Genomic DNA, 22,724 nt, shown 5'->3' on the forward strand with positions numbered 1-22,724 from the left:
GTCCTTGGTCACTCTCCAACGTTAAGTGACACATAGATACACACACTTGGCAGCCACATAGGACGAAGTTACAAGGGGTTAGAAACAATCAATTTAGTCTCTGTGAATTGGGTTTAAAAATCCCAAATTAGTGAACCCTAGAAGCTGATCGAAATCCCCAAATCTTTCGATTCTCCAAAATCCCTTGTTGATTTCTTTCCAAGCAGGAATTCTAGTGCTCTTTGTTATTGAATCGCACATGACAATGGGTGAGGGTTCTAAATGTCGCCTTCCACAGAGGTCAAGCACGAAGGGCAATGGTGGAGAGAGCTCATATGTTAATGGCGGAAACTCTCGTTGGAAATGCAGTGAAGAGACTAAGGTGAGGGTGTCAAGGACAAAGTCGAACCTAGGCAAAGCTTTTTATTGTTGTTATCTACCCAAGGTAGGGTTTTCTTCCTCATTTTCATCATCCTCTGTTTGGATCCCTATTTTTAATAAAAGGATATTGTCATATAAAGGTATCACATGATCATAAAAGTGTAGAAAGCAAATCTATTTCATTCAAAATTACAATCCCAACATACTTTGGATAGGGATATAAAAAAAAATTCCAATCTAAAAATCATGAATAGATTGCAAACCAGATTGCAGCGAGAGTTAAGTATGTATCATTTTAACCTTGCTTGAAAATATATTATAGTATATTGGAGTACTATTTTTATGCATACAATTTTGAAATTTATGAAAATTATAAGATAAGGATATATCTATCAGCTGCAGTTCAGATAAAGTGTTTCGATTCCAGACTAAAAAAAGTAAAAACTAATATCAAAACATTTTCAAATTTAACTATTTTTTAATAAAATTAAAACCATTATCACGTTGTTTTTGAAAATAAAAAACCGCGTTAGAGTTTAATTTTGTTAACTAACCACTCCCCATATATATACTACTGGTTTAATATTATATATGAATAAATCCCTGCACGCGGGTGAGTGCGATAAGATATGATATGGAGTCAAAGCCAATCCTGAGTTCCTCATGATTTTCCAATTCTGAAACCAACTCGATGGCTTCCTCGCCCATCCTCTGCGCTTCTTTCAACCAGGATCACAGGTCAATCATGCTTTTCCTGCAAAATTCTAAATCCAATTCGGTTTTATTTTTGTTGAAATTTTCTCCATTATTGCAGTTGTTTTGCAGTTAGCACCAAGGATGGTTTCAGAATATTTGATACCAATACAGGAAAACTCTGCTATGAAAGAGGTAAACTCACTTTTTCTTAAATTTTCTATCTATTATTAGTTTCTTTTAATTTGTTTTTATATTTATAATTTATTTTATTTTTCTGTGTAGCTGTTGGAGGGTTTGTTATTGTTGAGATGCTGTTCAGCTCAAGTCTTCTTGCTATAGTTGGGGCTGGTGATCAGGTAGTTAAATACTACTACTGATCAAGTTTACTTTTCTATGAATTGGCATAATGTTATGTTTTCTCTCTGATGGTGTGTTGTTTTGATTGATAAATAATGCAGCCAACTTTGTCGCCTCGCCGGCTCTGTTTATTCAATACCACCACTGGAGCTGCTCTTAGAGAATTGAACTTTCTCACTTCAATACTCGCTGTTCGCATGAATAGAAAAAGGTTAAAAAGCTTGAACTGTGAAGTTTATTGCTTAAAAATACATGCTAGTATGTAATTTTTTATTCAGTGAAGTTTGCTATAATTTTTTAACTTCCTTATAGAAATGAATCAATCAGCATAATATTATTTGACCATTTAGAATAATCCTAACGGTTGCTTTCTTTCTTTTTAGTGCAGACTCATTGTTATTTTACAAGACAAAGCCTATGTATATGATTTAAATAGTCTCACAATCTTGGACACTATTGACACGGTGCCGAATAATAAAGGTCAGAGTGGAATCAATGTTCAACTAGGAGAGTTTGTGATAAGCAATTAAGCATTGTTCTTCTTCTGAGTTATGTGAATAATCCTAGCTTTGTGTTTTATGAAATTTCCCTCCAGTTTAAGTTACAGACTGACCTTTCAAGAATGGTGTCATGTCATGTATTGAAACAATATCATTCATCAGCAAATCCTAGTTTATTTATTTATTTTTAAGTAGGAAATTGTTAAGGTTTTGATTTGTTAGATTATTATCATGTTTTCAACTGGATTATGACAAGGATTGTGAATTAAACATTTATTATGCCACTCTGACTGCTATATCATGCACATACTGCAGGACTTTGTGCTTTTTCCCCTTGTTTGGATGCTTGCTTCCTGGCTCTTCCTGCTAGCACCACCAAAGGATCTGCATTATTGTACAATGTCATGGAATGTAATTTACATTGTGAGGTTATACATAAAATTTTCTTTTCAGAATTACTTTGCATGACAAAATAAAATGGTTCTGTTACTAATATCCGTGAGTCTCTTTTGCTGTCGTCCTTTCACTACCTTGCAGCCGCAAGCTAGTTTGAGGATGAAAACTGAAGACATAATTATTAATTTTTTTGAACTTTATTGTTAATCTATATTCTTCACTACCTTCTCGGTATTTCTTGTTTATTTGAATCAACAATTTGTATTCCTTTTTGGGAATTTCAAGAACATATTGATCAGTTATCTGAACTGTATGCCTACTTGAGGATTGTGAGATTTCCTTCTTTAGAGAGTATAGTAGGAAAAAGATGTGGTTTTATGTACACATCACTAATCGATTTATTTCATTATTCTACCCCCTTAGAGCAATGCTTTCTTTTTAAGGATATATTTACCCCATTTTCTTTTATCTTGCGGCTATATATGAACTGAAGATCCTGATTACTTACATTCATTACATTATTATTTACAGATTGAGGCTCATCGTTCACCACTGGCTGCAATGGTCCTTTCTTCTAATGGGATGTACATAGCTACAGCATCTGAGCAAGGGACTATAATTAGAGTTCATTTGGTGTCAGATGCAACTAAGGTGATGAAAATATTCAGTGACCTTGTGAATACTGATACAGGATGTTAGCGGTTTTAGCCACTATTTCTTGCTTCTTTCAGTGTTTTCTGTATTTGAAGATGTCTGCAAGCAATATTTTATACTATTATATTTTTAACATGCCCCCTCACGCAAGAGTCCGTTTGGGCTTGAAGTGTGGAGAATGCACAGACCCACGTGAATGGTTTTATATTATAGAGGCTTTGATACCATGTCAAAAAACCAATTATCCCAAAAGTTTAAGTTGTTTGGCAAGGGCCACGTGAATGGTTTTATATTATTATTTCTAACAGTGATTTTGGTTACCAAATTACCATTGGATCAAATAACGGTACAATCCTCTAGCAGGTCCCTATAAATTTTATGCCCGTTACTCATTACTGGTACTTCTGATCTTGAGATTACGAAACTAATATGTTGGTTCAAGTATGTGAATGCTTGTATATCAACTGGTGAGGTCCCCCAAAATGATTATGGCTCCCCCATTGCATATTTTTCAGTTATTCATCCTCCTTATCCTTTGTCTGACTCTGGTTATCTCCTATGTTGGATGACTCTTCAAGAGGAATTGTGTTTTTTATGTTATATAAGTGGACTATCAAATCCTCTTGGTGTTTTTGCATCCTATCCTAGTTTAAGCTTTCTATTTACTGGGTATTTTTTTTTGTATTTCTTCCTCAATTTTCCTCATGTCGGTTTTCATATGATTCAACGGCAATGCCTCAATATTTATTTTGTTGACGTTGTTTGCTTACTTAATGTCAATTCACAATACATTAGTATTTGTTGTGGTAATAAATAGAACCAAATGATGTTCTGGCTGCTTTCTTGCTCTTATAAGAAAATTCATTTGCTTAAGTAAATCCTTAATTCTATCTCAAAGAATAAAAAAAGACATGCTTCCGTCTGATGCATGTCTTAGAGTTCTGATCACATTGAATCCTGCAGATGCTCTTCAGAACTTGAGATTTTTGGTGAACAATGAAATATTATCTAGTATATACATACATTGGAAGCCCAAAAACTAGTTACTTTATTTTTCTGACCTTATTATCAAAGGTAAATCCTCCAAGTCTCTAACGTGTAAATGGAGCCATGGGACGAAATACTTTCTTCTAACATGATGGTCCTTTGTTTTTAAAGTCTTTTTGGTATCCATTGTTTTCCTTTAAAGTAGCTCATGCATGCGTTATATTCATGATATATGAATTATATCCCATCTAGCAGCTTTTGTTGTTTTTGATATTATATTTGTTATAATTTTACTATAGGTGTAGAATCTGACAAATGTTTTCATAGCAGTCATATAGCTTTCGAAGAGGAACATATCCATCTACTATATTTTCTCTTTCATTTGGGCCATCAAAGCAGCTTCCGGATATTCTTGCTGCCTCAAGTTCTTCTGGTTCTATTCATATTTTCACTCTTGGACTTGCTTCACATCCAAGGTAATAATTGCAATTTAAAATATTCCTCCCCTATATCCCAATTATTAGACTACTTTTTGTTCACAAGTCAACTTTGACACATAGGTTGGATTTCTTTAGATCACTAAAGGTTGAGCGAGCTTTATTTAAATATAAAGCAAATCTCTAACCTCTGTGTTTGGCATTGTCACTGCTTAAATATTGGAAAGATGTCTGATTCTCTGATGTGTATTGGATGACTTTAGCAGGATCAAGAGATCAAGTAGTTTTCTTGGATCAATAATTCCTGGTGCTGTTAATGATGTACTGGATCCTGCTTATCATCACGTGCTTCATAATGCTGTTCCTGCAGGGGTCAAAAGGTGAAGTATTTTGAGGTTAAATAACTAGATTCATATAAAACTATCTGGTGTGATCGTTATATTTCATAATTAGGAAGGCTTACTTTATCTTTTTTGGAGATTTTTGGTGTAAGCCAGACAATTATTTCTGATAATCTGATTACATAGTAGTAAGAATGAGTATTTGCATAAACTTATTTTGAGAAATCTTCGGTTTTTCATACAGCTATGCAGTGATTCACAAGGTAGAAAATGTTACTGACGCCTCATCATCTGAACTTCTAGCTTGTAGGTGAGTATCTTTATGCATGTCTCTATCATCCCCATTCACTTCTTGTTTGGTTTTGTCTTTGATCTTCTTGAATTGAGTATCAGCTAATAGATTAAACTGGGATCCTGCATATGTGGTGTAGCTTTTAAACTGATTGCTTGTGATCAGTAGCTTCATTTGGCTCTTGAACTTATACAAGATTCATGTGGATCTATGGTTTACAGTTTACCGCAACACTACAACTTGGGCCTTTCAATATAGAATATGAAGTTATTTTTTTCTTGTTTGTGTGTGCATGCGTCTGTGCAATCCGACCATTGTTAAGATACATTGACAATCAATTTAGGCACCAAGACAAATATGTAATACATGTGAGAGATTAATAAACGTGGGAGGTGGTTTGGCAAACATTTCTGATTTTCACTTGGACTGTGGGTTCTAGTTGCCCGGCACTGATATCCGTGTTTCTGACAATATTAGGGTCTATGAGGTTTCTCTGATTAAGTGAAAAACTCTTTATCCAACTAATGATGGGTAACTATACAAAAGTCAAGGTACAACATGTAGAATTACCAAAACAATTATAAACAGAGGCGTAGGTGGTCCTTTTAAAGCTATGCTCATTGAGCAGTTGCTCTTTTTTTTGGGTTATGAAGGTCCATGATTAGCTTGGTGTGGTCATACCTATTTGTTCAATAAATTATGTCATATACTGATATTCATGTTTCAATAAATTTATGATGTCAATTTGTTTGCTTAAAGTTTGTGATTTTCAATTTTTCAGGGCCAATATGTGTGTAATAACTTACAATGGCTACTTCCAGGAATACAACTTAAGCATTGATGCCCAGAATGAATTATCTTGGGCTTTAGGGCGTGAGTTTAATCTTTTGACTGTGACCTTGGATGAAGTGGCAAACACGTAGATTTTAGTGCCCCATCTATAACTGCAGAGCTAGAACAATTACATGCTACAGTGCTTCCATTGCTGCCAACATGAAAGTGTTACTCAGAAACTTCCAGAGCTGTCGCTGCTTCCGTAAGGATCCTAAACTCTCGATGGATATGTATATAAGGTAATAATTTTCCTACCATCCCCAGAATGAAATGGGAGAGTAACAGATTTGGTCGTTACGTTTAAAAAAATTCTAATTTGGGTCTTGTAGGAAATTTAACCCTATGATAAACTGATTAAAACAATAATTTACATATTGGTAAGTGATAACCATAACCAACTTTTCCTTTGAAATTTGTAGTTTACTGTAAGTAAATTTATAGTTAAACTAGTCTATGATGTGGTTAAATTTCTTGCACAACCCAAATTAGTTCTAAGTACGCAGAATATTGTTGTCATCCTGATAATGTAACTATTTTATACACAGTACTACATGGTTTCATCTGTTGATGTGATGTAATTACTAGGTTTGGAATCAATGATAAGAAAGAATTTGGAATCGCACATGTGTGATTGTGTGTATGTAAAAACCCTGAGATGTAACAAGGATTTCAAAGTTCAAATTTTAGTCATGACATTTAATATAATAATATTTGGTGTCTTTGTGATATTTTTCTTTTCAAGTGCTATCACTTATCAAGGGTGATAATAATCTTGATTTTTTTTTTGCCTATTTGGAGATGGAAGATATTGGTTGCATGAACTTATCATACTGTTTTAAGCCTTGCTAATGCTGATCACATTGATAGTATTTTACCCAAGAAACAACAACGCATAAAGCCAAAATCAATTCTTTCTTCATCTTTTGTTTTGTTAATCATGTAAAAACTATTCAGCACCTAACCTTTCAAGTCATGTGAAAATAATGCAACACTGTAACACCCTTACATGTATTCTAAACCTGGATTTGATTTCATTCATCTCATGAAGAGGGTGTTTCTCAAAGGTAATTCATTACTGTCATGGCTGGTGAATTTCTTCATAACGTTATCATGCCAACAACAGCTGTTTCTGTCCTTGCTTCGTTGGTTCTTATGTTCCATTGCACCTTAGTCACAGCCACTGCAGCCACCACCTCATCTATAAGCATAGTGATTAAACTCTTCCCTTTCAAATCTGCATCATTTTCCAACATTTCAACAAACACCATTCTGGATCATCACTGGCATAAAAAGATAAAGCTAGCTTCTGATAGTAACTACGTATCCAATCTTGTTCCTAGCCCCAGCAATGTTGTGTTCTTAATGAATTTCTCCATAGGTGAACCACCTATTCCACAACTTGCTGTCATGGACACTGGCAGCAGCCTCACATGGATTAAGTGTCTTCCCTGCACTACTTGTTCCGGCCAGCAATCTGTTCCAGTATTTGATCCTTCAAAATCCTCCACATTTGCTAGATTAACATGCAGTGAATGCAACAAATGTGATGAGAACGGTCATTGCCCATACAATATAGAGTATTCTGGGAGTGGTTCATCAGAAGGTATCTATGTCAGGGAACAAATAACTCTAGAGACCCAAGATGACAGCATAGTCAAAGTGCCAAATTTGATATTGGGTTGTGGTAGTAAGTTTAGCTTATCATCCAATGGTCACCCCTATCAAGGAATCAATGGAGTGTTTGGACTTGGAAGTGGAAGCTTTTCTCTGCTACCTACCTTTGGTAAGAAATTCTCATATTGTACTGGTAATTTAGGGAATACTGATTATAAGTTTAACCAATTGGTCTTGGGGGAAAAGGCAAACATGCAAGGTGACTCAACATCTTTGAATATTGTCAATGGTTTGTATTATGTTAATCTAGAAGCTATAAGTATAGGGGGGAGAAAGCTTGAGATTGATCCAACTGTGTTTGAAAGATCCACAGGTGATAATAACAGTGGAGTCATAATTGACTCTGGAGCAGATCACACATGGCTCACAAAATATGGGTTTGAAGTGCTGAGCTTTGAAGTTGAGAATCTCCTTGATGGGATTCTGACCCAAAGAAAGTACAACCCTTATACATTGTGCTACATTGGTGTGGCAAGTAGAGATCTAAGTGGATTTCCATTAGTGACATTTCATTTTGCTGAGGGTGCTGTTCTGGACTTGGATGTGACAAGTATGTTTATCCAGACCTCAGAGAATGAGTTTTGCATGGCTGTGCTTCCAGGGAACTATTTTGGAGATGACTATGAAAGCTTTTCTTCTATTGGAATGTTAGCTCAGCAGTACTATAATGTGGGTTATGACTTGAATGGGATGAGGCTGTACTTTCAGAGGATTGACTGTGAACTTCTTGATGGATGAATGTAAATGACCACTTAAGTACTAACTTTCTTATCAAGTTCTAGCAATATTCAGACTTTGAAGCCTACCTTTGAATATTTGTTTCTTTTTTCCTTGTTTGGTTGATTGTTTCCTCAACTATCCGATCCTTTGCAATTTGAAATGAGAATTCTGTTATCCCTCCTTTCGGATTATGTGTGTGGTTATGATTAAAGCCGAAACACATTATTGAGGCTATGGCCATAGATGTGTCTATTGATAGATGACAATTGTCATGGTTATAAAATCTAGAATAAATTTGACCTTCAGGAATAGGGAAAGAAGAAGAGAAAAGGTATAAAAATATATTCAAATAAATGATCTCAATACGGTGTGGCATGACATTAGTCTCGTAGATGTTGTATGCCTACTATCAATAATATGGTTATGGTTCTGCATGTTTTGTCATTCGTTAATAGTACAAAGAAAACACTTTTCTAATTTAGTTATACGGCAATACAAAAATGGTTGAAGACTTCATAAGAGCTTGAACATTTTCACAACAAAAAGTATGTGACACTCTAAATCTATAAAATTTCTTAAAATTACTCTTTAGTCTCCTTGGTAAACCCTAACAATGCAGTGTCTCCCTTAATCACAGTCGCACAAGAGGAGGTCCCCCCCGCTTTTCATGAGTTTTGTCGACTAAATGACCACATGTGCATGATCAACCTATAAGATAGTGTTTGCCTCATTACTTGCTCAAATAAGCGCAAATCCAGCCTTCATAAAGCTGGTGTGGATGACATATAACCATTGAAGATCTAGTTGCCCATATCTATACTGAGAATGGTCTAGCAAATATTTCTGGACTTCGTCCAAACACCACTTTCACTTTAAATTGACGCAAAAACACACATAACATTAGTGAAGGGTGTTAACATGCTTGAATGCCATATAAAGTTAATGAGGCTGTTTGGTTTTATGATTTGGACAGATTTCATGATTCGTTCTTGCTTGTAACTTCAAAATTAAAAATGATTCTCAAGCATTTCACCCTATAACTCCTTTATATACTGGCTATCTCTTATAATCCTCAATTTTAACCACAACATGAGATTTCCTAAGGTTAAAATCATCCCATGTCATCCATCTATGGAATTTTAACCCTTCACACCATTCACACTTGATTTATGCCTCTTTCTGAATTTGACAACTCTTAATCCGAATATTCCAGAGGTTAGCTTCTCCAAGTACTTCTCTAAATTGTGTAAAGCATACATGTTCTTGTTTCATTGTTTCTTTCCGTACAATGCCCACTAGTATTGGCAATAGATAAAAGTTTCAGTGCAAGTGTGCAACCTCCATCAATCTTGGAGATTTGGGTTATGCTATCTAACTGTGTTTACACTCTTAACAAACTATCTAGTTCTTGTCTTGACAAACTTAGGTCTGGATGCCTTCTTCTCCAACTTTTCCCTCTTCTTGCGGGTCTTTTCATCTTCATATGATTCCTAATTCACAAAAGGAACATGAAATTGAAGTTAGATTATGGTCCTTTCTTTGTTCTGGAAGTGAAAATTGATCAAGGTGAACATACCTCTGATGAACCTTGTGGCAAAAATCCTTTAATTAAGCCAAAAGACTGGTATGCTCCAAAAGCCGGTATCTGCAAAGCGTTAAGAAGGGCACAGCTCCGTCAATGACTTTAATGTGATGGGTGCATTCTCTTCTTTAATTGATGCTTAAAGGGTTTTACTATTTTTAATGTTAAACACGTTCAGTGATTGATTACAACTGCAACTTCTTACAGCAAACAAATATATATATATGGAACCAAAAGGAAAAAACAAAGTCATAATTCATGAAGTTCTCATCCATAATTGAATTTGTATAGGAACACCTAACATAATCCGTGCATGGACAAATTACTCAGTTTTATTCTTGTATCGGATGAAAGTGCAGGAAGTGTTTTTTCTCCATTTGAAGTGAGAGGAATTTAAAACAAACAGATCGTGTGTCTGTGTGACAATAGTCACTAGGAGTTAAATGCTAAAGCACCTATCTTTCAGGCACCTCCTCTCTTTAGCATTCCAGTTCCTCCCACTTCAAGTCAGTTGCTTTCTGGCATATAAAAGTACATAACATGCATTTAAGTAACTCATTCTCTCTCTCTCTCTGGATAGTACTCCTCCTATTGGTAAATGAAGCTTTGTCGAACTAAGAACATGGTGGAATATGCAGCCCAGACTGCCAAGGCTGGCGGGTAATAAATTTGAACTCTTTATGAAGCTAAGAGGGCATCCTTTGAACTGGCTTCAGTTTGAGTGTCTGACTACAATATTAACAGCTACAATCCTACATTCTAAAAGTAGGCCACATTCTTTGTGCCAATAAAGCCAACCAAAAGCTTACTTGCTAGCAGATTATGGATCTTACCACAAGGTATGTGTACCAGAACTTTCCAGAGATGATGGACGCGACTTGCACAAAGCATGTTATGTAGATAATATCATGTAAATAGCTGCAAAATTATGACTGACAGTAAGTGACGAATATATATCATACAATTAGAGGACAGCAAAAAAAAAATTATGGATCCTTCGAAAAAAAATAGTTATGGATGAATTTTTATTTTTCAATATAGTTTCGTTCAAGGAGGGCAAGGACTATTTGTTCACTGGAAATGTATCAAACAGGGAGGGAGCAATAACTTTTCAGGACCTAGAGATCAGCTGACTGAAAAAGTTTAGGTTTCAACAGGGGCAAACATTTCATATGCAACAATACTCAATAATCAAGTTTGACAACCATTTACATGATAAATTCGCAGAGTAGAGGTCACATCTGAACAAATTCAAGACCTAATCAGCAATGAAAAAATACCTCAAGTTGAAAACCATTACCACAGAAAATACTATAAAATTTCAAATAAAGATCCAAAAATGAAAAACCAAGTCATCATTAGCTAGAACTATCATGGAAAAGTGATGAAAATGAAATTCCATTGCGGTGTGTGAGCTGACATTGACTAAAGAAGGAGAGAATGTTGCTCATCCTAGGAATAACAACGCTCCTAGCATATTTGACCGATCAAAATGTATAATTAAAAGTACGAGACATAGACTTACCCACAAACCCCACCAGTAGCCATATCAAACCCACCATCTAAAAGCTCACCATCTTCAGCGTAACTAGGGGTTGCCATCTTATCAAGTTGTTGATAGGGAACATAATATGCTAGAGAAGTCACAACCAGGCCAATCCAGTGTTTCCAGGTGAAGGTGGAGTAGTAGAAAAACATCCTTATTATTACATAAATAACCTGTTAAAACAAAAACCAATAAACAAGCTACCTTATTAGTATAAGGAAACAAGAATTCATTCATGTTCAACTCAAATAAGCTCATAAACTCATGCCAACCATGATTGACAGACACCCTTTATCAACATATTCCAAATTTCATCAATTAACCTGTCAATTCTAGATTATAAAAAATAATAAAAAATTCCAATGCAAAAAATAAGCATTTTGCAGAAACATGCATTAATTCAAATTTTCCACTAAGCTTCACTGAAATATGAGAATATTAACATGATCAGATTCTGATTTGCAAAAGCAATGAATAACAACAAAACTAAAAAAAAAATTGCAATTACAGAAAATTGTAGAGAGCGAGAAAGAGAGAGAGGGGGAGTGTTACGAACGTTGCAGGCGATGATGATAAGGCGGAGCCTAGCCATGTGACGAGCGTTCTCATCCTTGCGTTTCTTAGCACCCTGTTTCGCCATTTCTCTTCTTCCTTCACCCTGTCACCCACCACAACCACGCTCTGCTTCGGTTTGGTTTTTTTCTGGTCAACCGGTTTGGTTGAACACCTGACCGGAACTTCGAAATGGGCCATGGGCCCATATCATTACTAAACTGGGCTTCAAGTTATTATATTTTTCATTTTTTGCCCGATGGAAGCAAGTCACATTGTTTTTATTATATTTTTCATCACCATCAACATCTCTCACAATGAAACTGAAATTAGCAGAATCAGAAGTTGTATTAGATGCATTCAAAAATTAACTTTCACCACATTCGGAGAAGGTCGAGCCAAGACAACAAGAAGCCCATCGAAGCTGGTCTAGCTAGTATTGCGCTTGTTTTTGTTAGCACATATGGATAGACAAAAGTTTGTAGCATTAAATTGCACGTGTATCTACATTAAGTTTCCAAAAAATTAAGACCGTACTTGCTTGATTCATGCCTACATAGTGTAATTACTAAGATCAATATCTCCCATGACTGCCATGAGGGTTGCTTAATCCAATTGGAGTACTTAAGAAACATTGCTTATTTTGAAGCATCACTATAGCAACATGACATGACAGTCTGGTTGCTTAAATTTAAGCAACGGTTGCTTAAATTTAAGCACCGGTTGCTTATTCTCTTTCTTCTTGCTTTTTTATTAAAAAATTAGATTTTCTCTTCCATTTATAAACTTGAATAATGTGATGAGCTTAAAATAATATAAATATATGAGGTATAGTGAAACACAAACAAAAGTAAAATAAGCAATTGTGGTTGGAGCGAATTCTGCTTGAGTTGTTTAAATTCTATGTGACAAATTGAATTCATCATAATAGTATTTAAGCAACTCAACTAGTAACCTTACATTGGAGATGCTCTAGCTACCCATAAAAATGATAAAAAGATTCCATGGAATTTTTAAAATTTCTAATTTGGTGTCAAGGAGAATATAATCTAGGATTCCAACTGATACTGTACGGCTGGACTATATTTTATATAGTTGTGTTAATTAAATAAAAACAATGTTTTCAGTGCTTGTTTTGGTTCATGGAATTGCTTGTTTGTCATTTCTTGAAGACACGTCATTCATAAAAATACCATGCGTAATAATTTTGTTATCCTGTACAAATTGAAATAAAGCATCAACATATAATATAGAGTTTTTGTTTTTTACGAAAAACACTGCTTTCAAAGTAAGTTTTTATATTTATATACCTACTAAATACGTACGTAGTCTATAAATATAAAAGAATTCTCAAAGTGAGGAACGATAGTAAACTATAAAACTAAGGCTTAAACTGTACCCTCTTCTTGGATATTTGTTCTTATTATTCTCCAGTAATTTACATGTAACATATTATTAACCTCACTTGTAACAAAAAAATATTAACCTCACATTTTTTGGTACATATCAACCTCACTTGATATAAGTGCTTATAGTTATATACGCGCTGGTTAATTAATATCACATGAAAAGTACTGTTTCCAAATTCCAAATACTTTGGTACCACAGAAGTTGTTAATCATCACTATCAGAAATGTACACCCACACGGAACAAGAGAATAATTGAATCACGTAGGTGAGATTGGATTTTGAATTCTTGATGACACACACACAGCAGTGGAGTGTGATTAAGATCATATAATTACGTGGATACCACAAAGTTGGGTTTCCTTCTCCACCTTGATCTAGAGGGCGTGGGACACGTTTCTGTTACTACAAATTTGTCATTGTTTACAAATTGGGTTAGAGATATTCAGCCAAATCCACTTATCCCAGTCTTGTTTTAACTTTTAACCAATCAAAGGTTTGCGCAAAAGAATAAATAGTGGAAGTGAATGTGGTTGTTATAATATAATATGAAACCATTCATTTAGTTCTTATCAAATAGCCTAAGCTTCTGAGATAATTTGTTATTTGACATGATATCAGAGCTTTTATGAACACATTACTTTGATGACCTAAGTTTCTTTCTTTGCTTTGCATTGATCTCAGTTTTGTTTTAACTTTTAACCAATCAAAGGTTTGCGCAAAAGAATAAATAGCGGAAGTGAATGTAAAAGAATAAATGGTGGAAGTGAATGTGGTTGTTATAATATTATATAATATGAAACCATTCATTTAGTTCTTACCAAATAGTTTAAGTTTCTGAGATAATTTATTATTTAACATGGTATCAAAGCTTTTACGACTTAGTAGTTTAGAGGATTGAATTTGGAATCTCTATGCTTCTTAGTTTGATCTGTCCCAAAGTTCAATTTACGAACACATTGCTTTGATGACCTAAGTTTCTTTCTTTGCTTTGCATTGTTGTAAACATCTCTTTAAAAAAAATTCCAAAGTACAATGGCCGCTCACGGTTGAGTACTTCTTCGACTTGTTACGAATCTTATCAGTCAAGGATGCCAATGGTCAGCATCAAAGCTAGGTGGGGGCTTCTAGTCGGACACTTAGGATTATTATATGTGTATGAAGGGCCTCCCAATAAGTAAGGAACCGCTCAACTTCATTGGAAGCTTAAAGGGAATTTACTCCAGAGGATTGCTTGTGGAGTTTGACCAATACTAGGGGGTGTTTAATTTGTCGGTTGATACTGGAGTCGCGTAGACGTTGTATTTTGATAGGAACTCTGTGTCTGACCTCCTTCTCCAAGATGGCTCATCGATCTCCACTAGGAAAATGGTCTTGGAACCGTAGGTGAGCTTGAAAGGATATTCCCTCGGGGGGGGAGCGTAACATGGTCCTATAAGCCTATATGATATGATCCAGTTGGTAAAGCCAGCTCCCAGTTGCTTCCTTGACTCTGCTTTTAAGGGCCATAAGAATCGTGTAGTTCTCATTCTCAACTTGACCATTGGTCTAAGGTTGCTTCACCGAGGTGAAATGTTGCTTGTTGCATAGCCCTTTTAGCAGTTCTTTGAACTTCTTATTGATGAATTGGGTCCCACTGGTAATGTTCTTTTAAGAGAACTTATAGTCCTTGACTTAGGTAATGAGGGCTAGAGGTTTGTGTTTGATCCACTTTAGTGAAATGGTTGATAGCTACACAAATGAATGGAATGTGGCAAGGGAAAATGACCTAGCATGCCGAGTCTTCGTTTGTAGATTGGCCAAGGTTCATTCAAAGCGGACATCATGCCTGATGGTGCTTGATAAATGTCGACATATTTTTGATCGTCATTACACTTCTTAACAAATTCAGCTGAGTAAGAATTCCTAATCACTCAATAATAATCGGTTCATAGAGTATTAATTACCAAGGGCTTCCCCAAGATAATGACCACAACTGCCTTCATGAACCATGAATCTTACCTAGGAGAGCACTTCTCATAAAATCAATAGATGCTTTGAAATTAATAATATAATATTTCATAGATGAACTAGTAGATGGAAAAGGGATTGGATGTGGAAGGCTGGTCCACTATCAAAAAAGAAAGCATAAAACAATGTTCCTTCATGGGTGCATGTGATGAAGTTGTCATATTCAATCAACTTTGTAGCCTTATCTTGCATCCATATGTCACATAGACAATGTACAAAATTACTGAAAAGTTTGACGTAAATAAAAATAAGTTTTTTTATCAGTTTTAAAAGACAGTAATGAATTAGTTTATACTCTCTTTTTTGAAACTTTATTTATACTCTTAAAAGACAGTAAAGAGATATTGATCAATTTTTGAATTAATTGGATATACTATTTTATTATAATAATAGTTCATGTTAGGTAAAATGAAGATAACATCATCATCATCATCATCATCATCATCAACCAAGCAAGCGTGTGATCATTTATCGATGCAATTCAAATAAAACACCAATACGAAGAATAGGAATAAATAATAATAATAATAATAATAATAAGATAACATAAACATGTGTAAAGATTGATTAATATAAGTTGAACCAAATCAGTACAGGAACAACGAAAGTAGGTTCTGTTTTTTATCAAAATAAACGCAATCTACCTCTCTCTGTTCTCGCTTCCTCTTTTTTCCTCTTCTCGTTCCTCTCTTGTTGGAGTAGTGCCCAGGTTCCTGTTTTCAATTTTTCCCCTAATCTTCGTTCACTCTTGTTGTTTTTTTCCCTTCATATTGGAATCAATTGGAAATCCCGTTTTCTCTAATCATAACAATTTCACTTTCACTTTCATCTGCATGATGCATTTCTTTGTCTGATTCTGTCATTAATTTTTGCCACAAGTCAAACACCATTGAAATCTTGTTCTTTTTATTTTTATTTTGATGATTTGGAATAGAGTGTGATGATTTTCTTTCTTTGATTTCAGGGATGAGAAGGGTGGTTCGTCCTGTACGCCAGCTGGCACAAGCCTCTCAGAGGCACCAAAAATGTATTTTGATCACTGATCCTGTTGCAGAAACACCATTTCACTTTGAAAAGAGCTCTCATCTTCATAGTTCAGCTTATAGAGTTCTTGATCATCATGTTGAGACTAGCTTAGCTAAAAACTCTTCATTTACAACAAGGGGTCTCTCTATTGATGCTGCAAAACTTACACATGGAGGTTATTCTTTTTTATTTCTTAATTTTTTATATTCTCAATGTCTCTTTGTGCTGGATTGAAGAGGGTTTGAAACTTTTTACTCTTCTTATTTCATTTATGTTGGAATTTATTGTTTCTGTTACAGAAATAGAGAGAGCTGGGCCTCTTGTTGAGTATGAAAGAAGAATTGCTACAGGGGAACTTGTAGATGGAGATAATTTTCAGGTAGTGTGTCTACATTTCATTTATACCTAATTTAATTAATGAAATGGATTTTCATTAATGAAAATGTTGTTGGATATTGTTATGTGTATGTGCATTCATTCATTCATGTCACTTTATTGGTAATTACTCCACTTAATTTTCCTTTCATTTGTTTAAGCATTTTTTGATGTTTTTTTGAGGCAGTTATACACACTGACAGAACTTCAGAGATTGTATGATGAGCTTGTTGCATCTGCTGATACCTGCCAATTGGATCGAGACGCAGCCGAAAAACCAGTAAGGTATAGGTTTATTTCTTCCGGGATTTATCTTGCTTCCTGCTGATATGTTAGTTCAAATCTTGAAGCTTTTAGTTTTCTGTTTTTACTTACTGTTCAAGCTTCTGAATTCAATTCAACCTTCTTTTTTTGCAGAAGCGGGTGGCTGTGGTCTCGTCTCTTGTACCATCCTTCTCATTCACCTGTAAAAGGTCTATATCTTTATGGAGGAGTGGGTACTGGTAAAACTATGTTGATGGACCTGTTTTTTAATCAATTGTGAGTTTGACATGTATTTCTTCTCTGTTTTTCCCTTTTTCCGCTTTTGTCTTACTTGTCATTGAATTGTTGTATATGTTTTCAAGTCTCAATATAGGCAGGAATACTTTATGAAGCATTTTTATAAAATTTTATGGAAGTGTGTTCTTATGAGGGTCAAACCCTGGATCTTCCGCTGCTCTCTCTAATGTTTGATTTTTTCTTCCTCAGGCCCTCTAATTGGAGGAAAAAGAGGATTCATTTTCATGACTTCATGTTGAATGTACATAGTCTATTACAAGTATGTTTACAAGTGTATGTATTCTTTTTTCTTTTTGGTAGTTAGAAGGAGCCCAAAACCCTACAGGTTTATGTATTTCTGAAGCACTTAAAACACAGTTTTCTCAAAACAGTCATTGTTGTCTATTTTTTATCTTAAGCTACAATTGAATTGCATTTCTTGTGTCTTTTTGTTGGCAAAAAATCTTTACTTTCCATATGGAAGATTTCCAATAATTATATATATTTTGGAGTAAGAAAGTTTAAGAATCTTTAGTGACTCAGAAGAGGCCTTATGCTATGAGCATTAATTAATTTTGTTAGCAATGTCTTGAATGATTGGCCAACAGAAAAAGAGGAATCATATCTAAAATTTTCTATTGTCTATCCTTGTAGAAGCACATGGGGTTATCAGATCCACTTGAGGTTGTTGCTGAAGAGATTTCTGATGAGGCAATTTTGTTATGTCTGGATGAATTTATGGTAAAGTTTTGGTATAATATTTTTCTTCTGGCAATATATCATACATATTTTAATTTGCTGCCATAGCTTGAGATTTGTTATTTGGTTATCTGTAGGTAACAGATGTTGCTGATGCGTTGTTACTAAATCGCTTGTTTAAACATTTGTTTAGCAAAGGCGCTGTAAGTAATATGATAAGTATATTACCATGCAGCAGCCTCTCTTAAGTCTTAACAATCTGTTTTATGAAATCGTTAACTAATTCATTTCAAATCTCCATTTCTTCATTATGCTTGGACACAAGTGTAGATTCTAGTAGCCACTTCAAATCGTGTTCCAGACAACCTATATGAGGGTGGACTGCAGAGGGATCTCTTTCTACCTTTCATTGCAACGTTAAAGGTACGCATGTAATTGTTTCTTTAAGTGAGAATTGTGTTACGTACACTATTCTTAAGCTTATGGATAAGCCTAAAACTTGAAACTCGATGAAATCAATTATTCAAGAATTTAGTCAATTCAATGCTGGCATGACCAAGAACAAATGAAGTCTATTTAAATTTTAAGTTTTAGCTAATAGCTACTGTCAAATAATACCCTTACTCATGTCCTCCGTTTCATGGAATGCTTTCATCTATGTTTTGTAGAAGAAAGTGAAGTTTCCTGTGTATATATATTCATATTCTTCTATATTTTTTGTTTTGTTTTGATAATTGTTTCCTAATTTCTATGTATATGTACTGATGTAGGAAAGATGTGTAGTACATGAGATTGGTTCATCAATTGACTATCGTAAAATGACTTCGGTATGACTTCTGTTCTCTTATCTCTCTCTCTCTCTATATATATATATATATAATAAATCTTTTTAGTATTGATGTCAAATAATTGATTTTTCTATTTTCTTTTTCTGCCATTTCGGACTGCAGGGTGAGCAAGGGTTTTATTTGGTTGGCAGCGGTTTATCTGACTTTCTTAAGAAAAGGTTTCAAGATTTGATAGGAGAAGGCACACCTACTCCCCAAGTAGTGGAAGTAGTAATGGGAAGGACACTGCACGTATGTGCCAAAATTTATATTGCAGTGTGCAAAATCACTGTCATTGACTCATTATCAATCTTAAGCTTTCTTCATTTTCTTCATCAGGTCCCACTGGGAGCTAATGGATGTGCCTATTTTCCTTTTGAGGAACTTTGTGACAAACCTCTTGGGGCTGCAGACTACTTTGGATTATTCAGTAAGACATATATGTTTGAATGTGTGTGTGTGTGTGTGTATGTTTTATGTCCTATCCAAAAGAAGGATTGTGTTCTGGTTGATTGCTGGGAATTGCTGATGAGGATGATGAAAGTGACTGTAATTTTAGAACATGATAAAAGTCGGATAATCACTCCATTTTTTTTTTGTGGAAACTTCATTTACTTTCGCGTTCTGATATTTTTGCTTCCTTTTTACATGTTCATACTTTTACACTACTGCCAATATGTAAGAGATCCATGTTATATCAATGCTACAAAGAATGTCTATTTATTAGTATTTTTTTTCAGAGAACTTTCATACTTTAGCACTGGATGGCATCCCTGTTTTTGGGGTTAGTAATAAATCAGCTGCACATAGGTTTGTCACCCTGATTGATGTAAGTCCTTTTTCATATCTTAAATGGGTTGCTTATGTTTAAATTTTTTCATCTGTGAGTTTTATCAAACCTTTCATATTTTAATGATTTCTTTCTGCGTAAGGTAAAACCTAGTTATAAGCCACCCATTTGCCTGGTTCGAGCATTAAACAAATTTCCTGTCTTCTTGTTTTCTTGATTATGAGAGGATACTGAGGTTTTCGTAACTAGAACTGAAGAATGTTGACTTTTGACTAGACTATTGGGAGAATGAAATTCTTGGTATACCCAGAATATTTAAGAGCAAACATTTTTATGGTTGAAAGTTCCGTATCTGAAGTTGTAATTGTAGCGATTTTCAAAGATAGTGAAGCTTAGTCCACTCTGAGGGGCCGTTGGGATGGATAATCATTTGCATTTTTTGTTACCCTCTATATTTATATTTCATGCACTGAGAAAGTAGAACGGGAATGATGCTTTGTTTTTTGGTGATTATAGGTGATGTATGAGAACAGGGCTAGATTACTGTGCACAGCTGATGGGAGCCCTCAAGACCTCTTTGAAAAAGTAGTAACAGTATCTGAGGCTAAACAAATGGCACCCAGGACATCTTCAAGATCAAGGAAAAACGATGTAATTGATCTTTGCGTAGACAATGAACTAGGGTTTGCAAAAGACCGGACCATTAGCAGGTATGATATTTCACACAGAAAAAATGTCTTATTTAGTAATTTTTGTTAAGAATATGATTTGATGTTGCTGCCTCAACTGATGCTAGTTTGGTTTGAAACTCTCATCATCTTAATATTGTTTATTTGGTAACTTTCATAAGCAAGAAAATATAATTTACAAAATACCAGAGATCTACCTCTACTCCTATACTAATGCATATTTGTTGTCGATACTGATTGTGTGACATAAACTTGATGCAGGCTTACAGAGCTTAACAGCAAGGAATACTTAGAGCATCATGCTGCAACGTTAGCAGAAAAGAAAGAAAGAGTGGATCAGAATGTCCTTGAAGCTTGAAGAGAGAGCTAATACCTCATAATAGTTTGATTCATATATTATTGTTGTAGCACGCACATACGGGGTGAATATAGGGTGAAAAGATGAATAATTGCAACCGATAATTTCAAATAAAACACCCCCCATCTACAGACAGTTAGATTCGGCACCTGCATAAGGGAGAGGTGTGCTGTTTGTATCATTGTTGACTAGCATTACCCAAAAATAATGTACAACTAAGTGATGTATAAAAATTCAAATTCAATGGAATGGATTGCAGGTCTTGCTAACTCTTTGTTTGATTAATGTTTTGCTAGAAAATATATGATCTAAGAATCTTAGTCCTGATAATTACATGTTAGGGCTTGATAAATATATGAACTGGTTGATCATACTGGAGTGGCTCCATGAACCACCCGGTGGTGGGGTCTTATGAATATTCTGTTGCATTCATTCTTGCTCAAAAGTCAAAAACCAGTGTAGGTGGCAAATAATGAAATAAATTAAGGGATTGGCAGTTATTAATAAAATAAAGCATGTCAATGTGAGGAGAACAGATGCACACTGGTATTTTCTTTTCTCAATCTTTTTAAAGAAAATTAACTATCCGTAAAAGAGATGGTGCCAAGGAGTACATTTCAATAGTTGTCTAGACTATGTGCACAAATCCTAGACCAGCTTATGTGATGGAAGTAGATCCTTGCAGGGGTGTCATAAATCTTACAGAAAGCTGGCCTCAACAAAATGCTGCTTGGGTAAGCTGTAACATGCAGATAGCAGAAGTCTATGTTTTTATCTTTGCAATTCAGAGAGCAATGAATAAAGAGTCCACGATTACCAAAAAAAGGAAAGTGGATGTTACAGAATGAAGTGCTTTTGGTGGATTGCACATGACTGATGAAGCTGATTTTAGCTAGTTTATTGTTGGGGACTGACTGTATGCCGGTACCAACAAGAACCTCTATGAGAATTATAATTTGGAAATTCCATTTACATTTTTTCCAGACCATGAATCAACAATAGCAAGCGTGACAGACATCAATAGAAGTACTTATTTTCTTGCAAATACCGATAATACTAATACTGAATTTATCCATTGCTTATAATAGCAATATGCTTTTATTGCTACAATTGGTGGCAACTCCTGATCAAATGATCCAGTGATTATTCTTCGGCTACATGTCCATGGGCTATGTCAAGTTCAACCGATATATTGTTCTAGGAAATGAAAATGTTGGTGAAAAATGAGCTCTAGAGTTGACAAAAAAAGAGTTAGCTCTAGCGGGTTATTAATGACAAGAATTTGCAGGCTCACATGGAATGTGAAATACCGGTCTTCTGAATCAACTTCATGATTCTATTTCTCTAGTACAACAAATGTCTTTGAACAAATGCATGATTATGAGACCAAAATAACATTGTAGAAGAGAATGGTTTCTATGTCAACAACAAAGGTAGTGATCCTTGCTTGATTGATAGAGTAATTATAAGCATTTCTAAGAAGTAATCACCATTGAAATATTAGGATAAAAGAGATTCATAAAAAAAATTAGGATTAAGGAGAGGATTTTTTTTAATGTCCAATTGAAGCTAACTCACCCTATCTCAAATCACAACAAACTTCTAGAATTGACCCTCATTTGGGTTCTATGCGTCAGGACTCAGGATATTTAGAGGTTATTGATAAAAACTTTCTAAGATTTTTGAATGTTTAAAAGATAAAACTAAGGAGAATTAGCCTCATTGCTTTGACTGCCAAATTTGGCCCAACTAAAGATGAAATGAACTCGAAAGCACATTGGACTCAACGAAAGTAAGAAATCCATTCCACGTTTGTTGCATTGAAATTCATGTTTTTTCATTGAAATTGTTAGGACCCAGATCGTTGTTCTATGGAAAACAGTAAGGAAATGAGAACAAGAAATATATCTGAGAGCTTTATTGAACTTGCAAAATGGATTACAGAAGGAATGGAGAAATCTCCTTTAATTCCCTGACTCAGAGCAGAGCTCCGCTTAGGAAGTTAGCACTTCCTAATCATTCTCAATACTATAATATCTAAAGGTATCCTCAACATTCCCTCTCCTATTCCTTAT

General features: G+C 34.9%; 4 protein-coding genes across 7 annotated transcripts; 3 read left to right on the forward strand and 1 right to left on the reverse strand.

Moving 5' to 3' along the window:
- Positions 1-943: 943 nt before the first annotated feature.
- Positions 944-6,582, forward strand: LOC130710375 (autophagy-related protein 18b). 3 transcript variants are annotated; one of them, XM_057559608.1, is made up of 11 exons: positions 944-1,098; positions 1,175-1,248; positions 1,339-1,412; positions 1,515-1,624; positions 1,802-1,893; positions 2,229-2,341; positions 2,841-2,960; positions 4,281-4,426; positions 4,651-4,767; positions 4,973-5,038; positions 5,802-6,582. In XM_057559608.1, the coding sequence occupies exons 1-11, from the start codon at positions 1,052-1,054 to the stop codon at positions 5,941-5,943; spliced, it is 1,101 nt and encodes a 366-aa protein (XP_057415591.1). In that variant the 5' UTR covers positions 944-1,051; the 3' UTR covers positions 5,944-6,582. The 3 variants fall into 3 exon arrangements, with proteins under 3 accessions (XP_057415591.1, XP_057415592.1, XP_057415593.1); XM_057559609.1 differs by having other exon boundaries at positions 4,654-4,767; XM_057559610.1 differs by having other exon boundaries at positions 966-1,098; positions 1,186-1,248.
- A 146-nt stretch (positions 6,583-6,728) lies between these two features.
- Positions 6,729-8,352, forward strand: LOC130710374 (aspartyl protease UND-like). The gene has a single exon (XM_057559607.1). It carries the CDS (start codon positions 6,935-6,937, stop codon positions 8,264-8,266), a length of 1,332 nt encoding a protein of 443 aa, XP_057415590.1. The 5' UTR covers positions 6,729-6,934; the 3' UTR covers positions 8,267-8,352.
- Positions 8,353-9,455: 1,103 nt separating this feature from the next.
- Positions 9,456-12,128, reverse strand: LOC130710377 (uncharacterized). The gene is made up of 5 exons (XM_057559611.1): positions 11,933-12,128; positions 11,356-11,549; positions 10,664-10,748; positions 9,825-9,893; positions 9,456-9,738 (listed from the first exon to the last, which is right to left on the reverse strand). Exons 1-5 carry the CDS (start codon positions 12,014-12,016, stop codon positions 9,646-9,648), a joined length of 525 nt encoding a protein of 174 aa, XP_057415594.1. The 5' UTR covers positions 12,017-12,128; the 3' UTR covers positions 9,456-9,645.
- Positions 12,129-15,897: 3,769 nt separating this feature from the next.
- LOC130714311 (uncharacterized) lies at positions 15,898-20,918 on the forward strand. 2 transcript variants are annotated; one of them, XM_057564215.1, is made up of 15 exons: positions 15,898-16,054; positions 16,310-16,546; positions 16,671-16,750; positions 16,934-17,031; positions 17,164-17,286; positions 17,497-17,566; positions 17,941-18,027; positions 18,123-18,188; positions 18,316-18,408; positions 18,756-18,812; positions 18,936-19,064; positions 19,152-19,242; positions 19,553-19,641; positions 20,119-20,312; positions 20,553-20,918. In XM_057564215.1, the coding sequence occupies exons 2-15, from the start codon at positions 16,312-16,314 to the stop codon at positions 20,647-20,649; spliced, it is 1,509 nt and encodes a 502-aa protein (XP_057420198.1). In that variant the 5' UTR covers positions 15,898-16,054; positions 16,310-16,311; the 3' UTR covers positions 20,650-20,918. The 2 variants fall into 2 exon arrangements, with proteins under 2 accessions (XP_057420198.1, XP_057420199.1); XM_057564216.1 differs by lacking the exon at positions 18,123-18,188.
- Positions 20,919-22,724: the final 1,806 nt, after the last annotated feature.

Source organism: Lotus japonicus, chromosome 4 (assembly GCF_012489685.1).
Source record: "Lotus japonicus ecotype B-129 chromosome 4, LjGifu_v1.2".
Lineage (NCBI taxonomy): Eukaryota > Viridiplantae > Streptophyta > Magnoliopsida > Fabales > Fabaceae > Lotus > Lotus japonicus.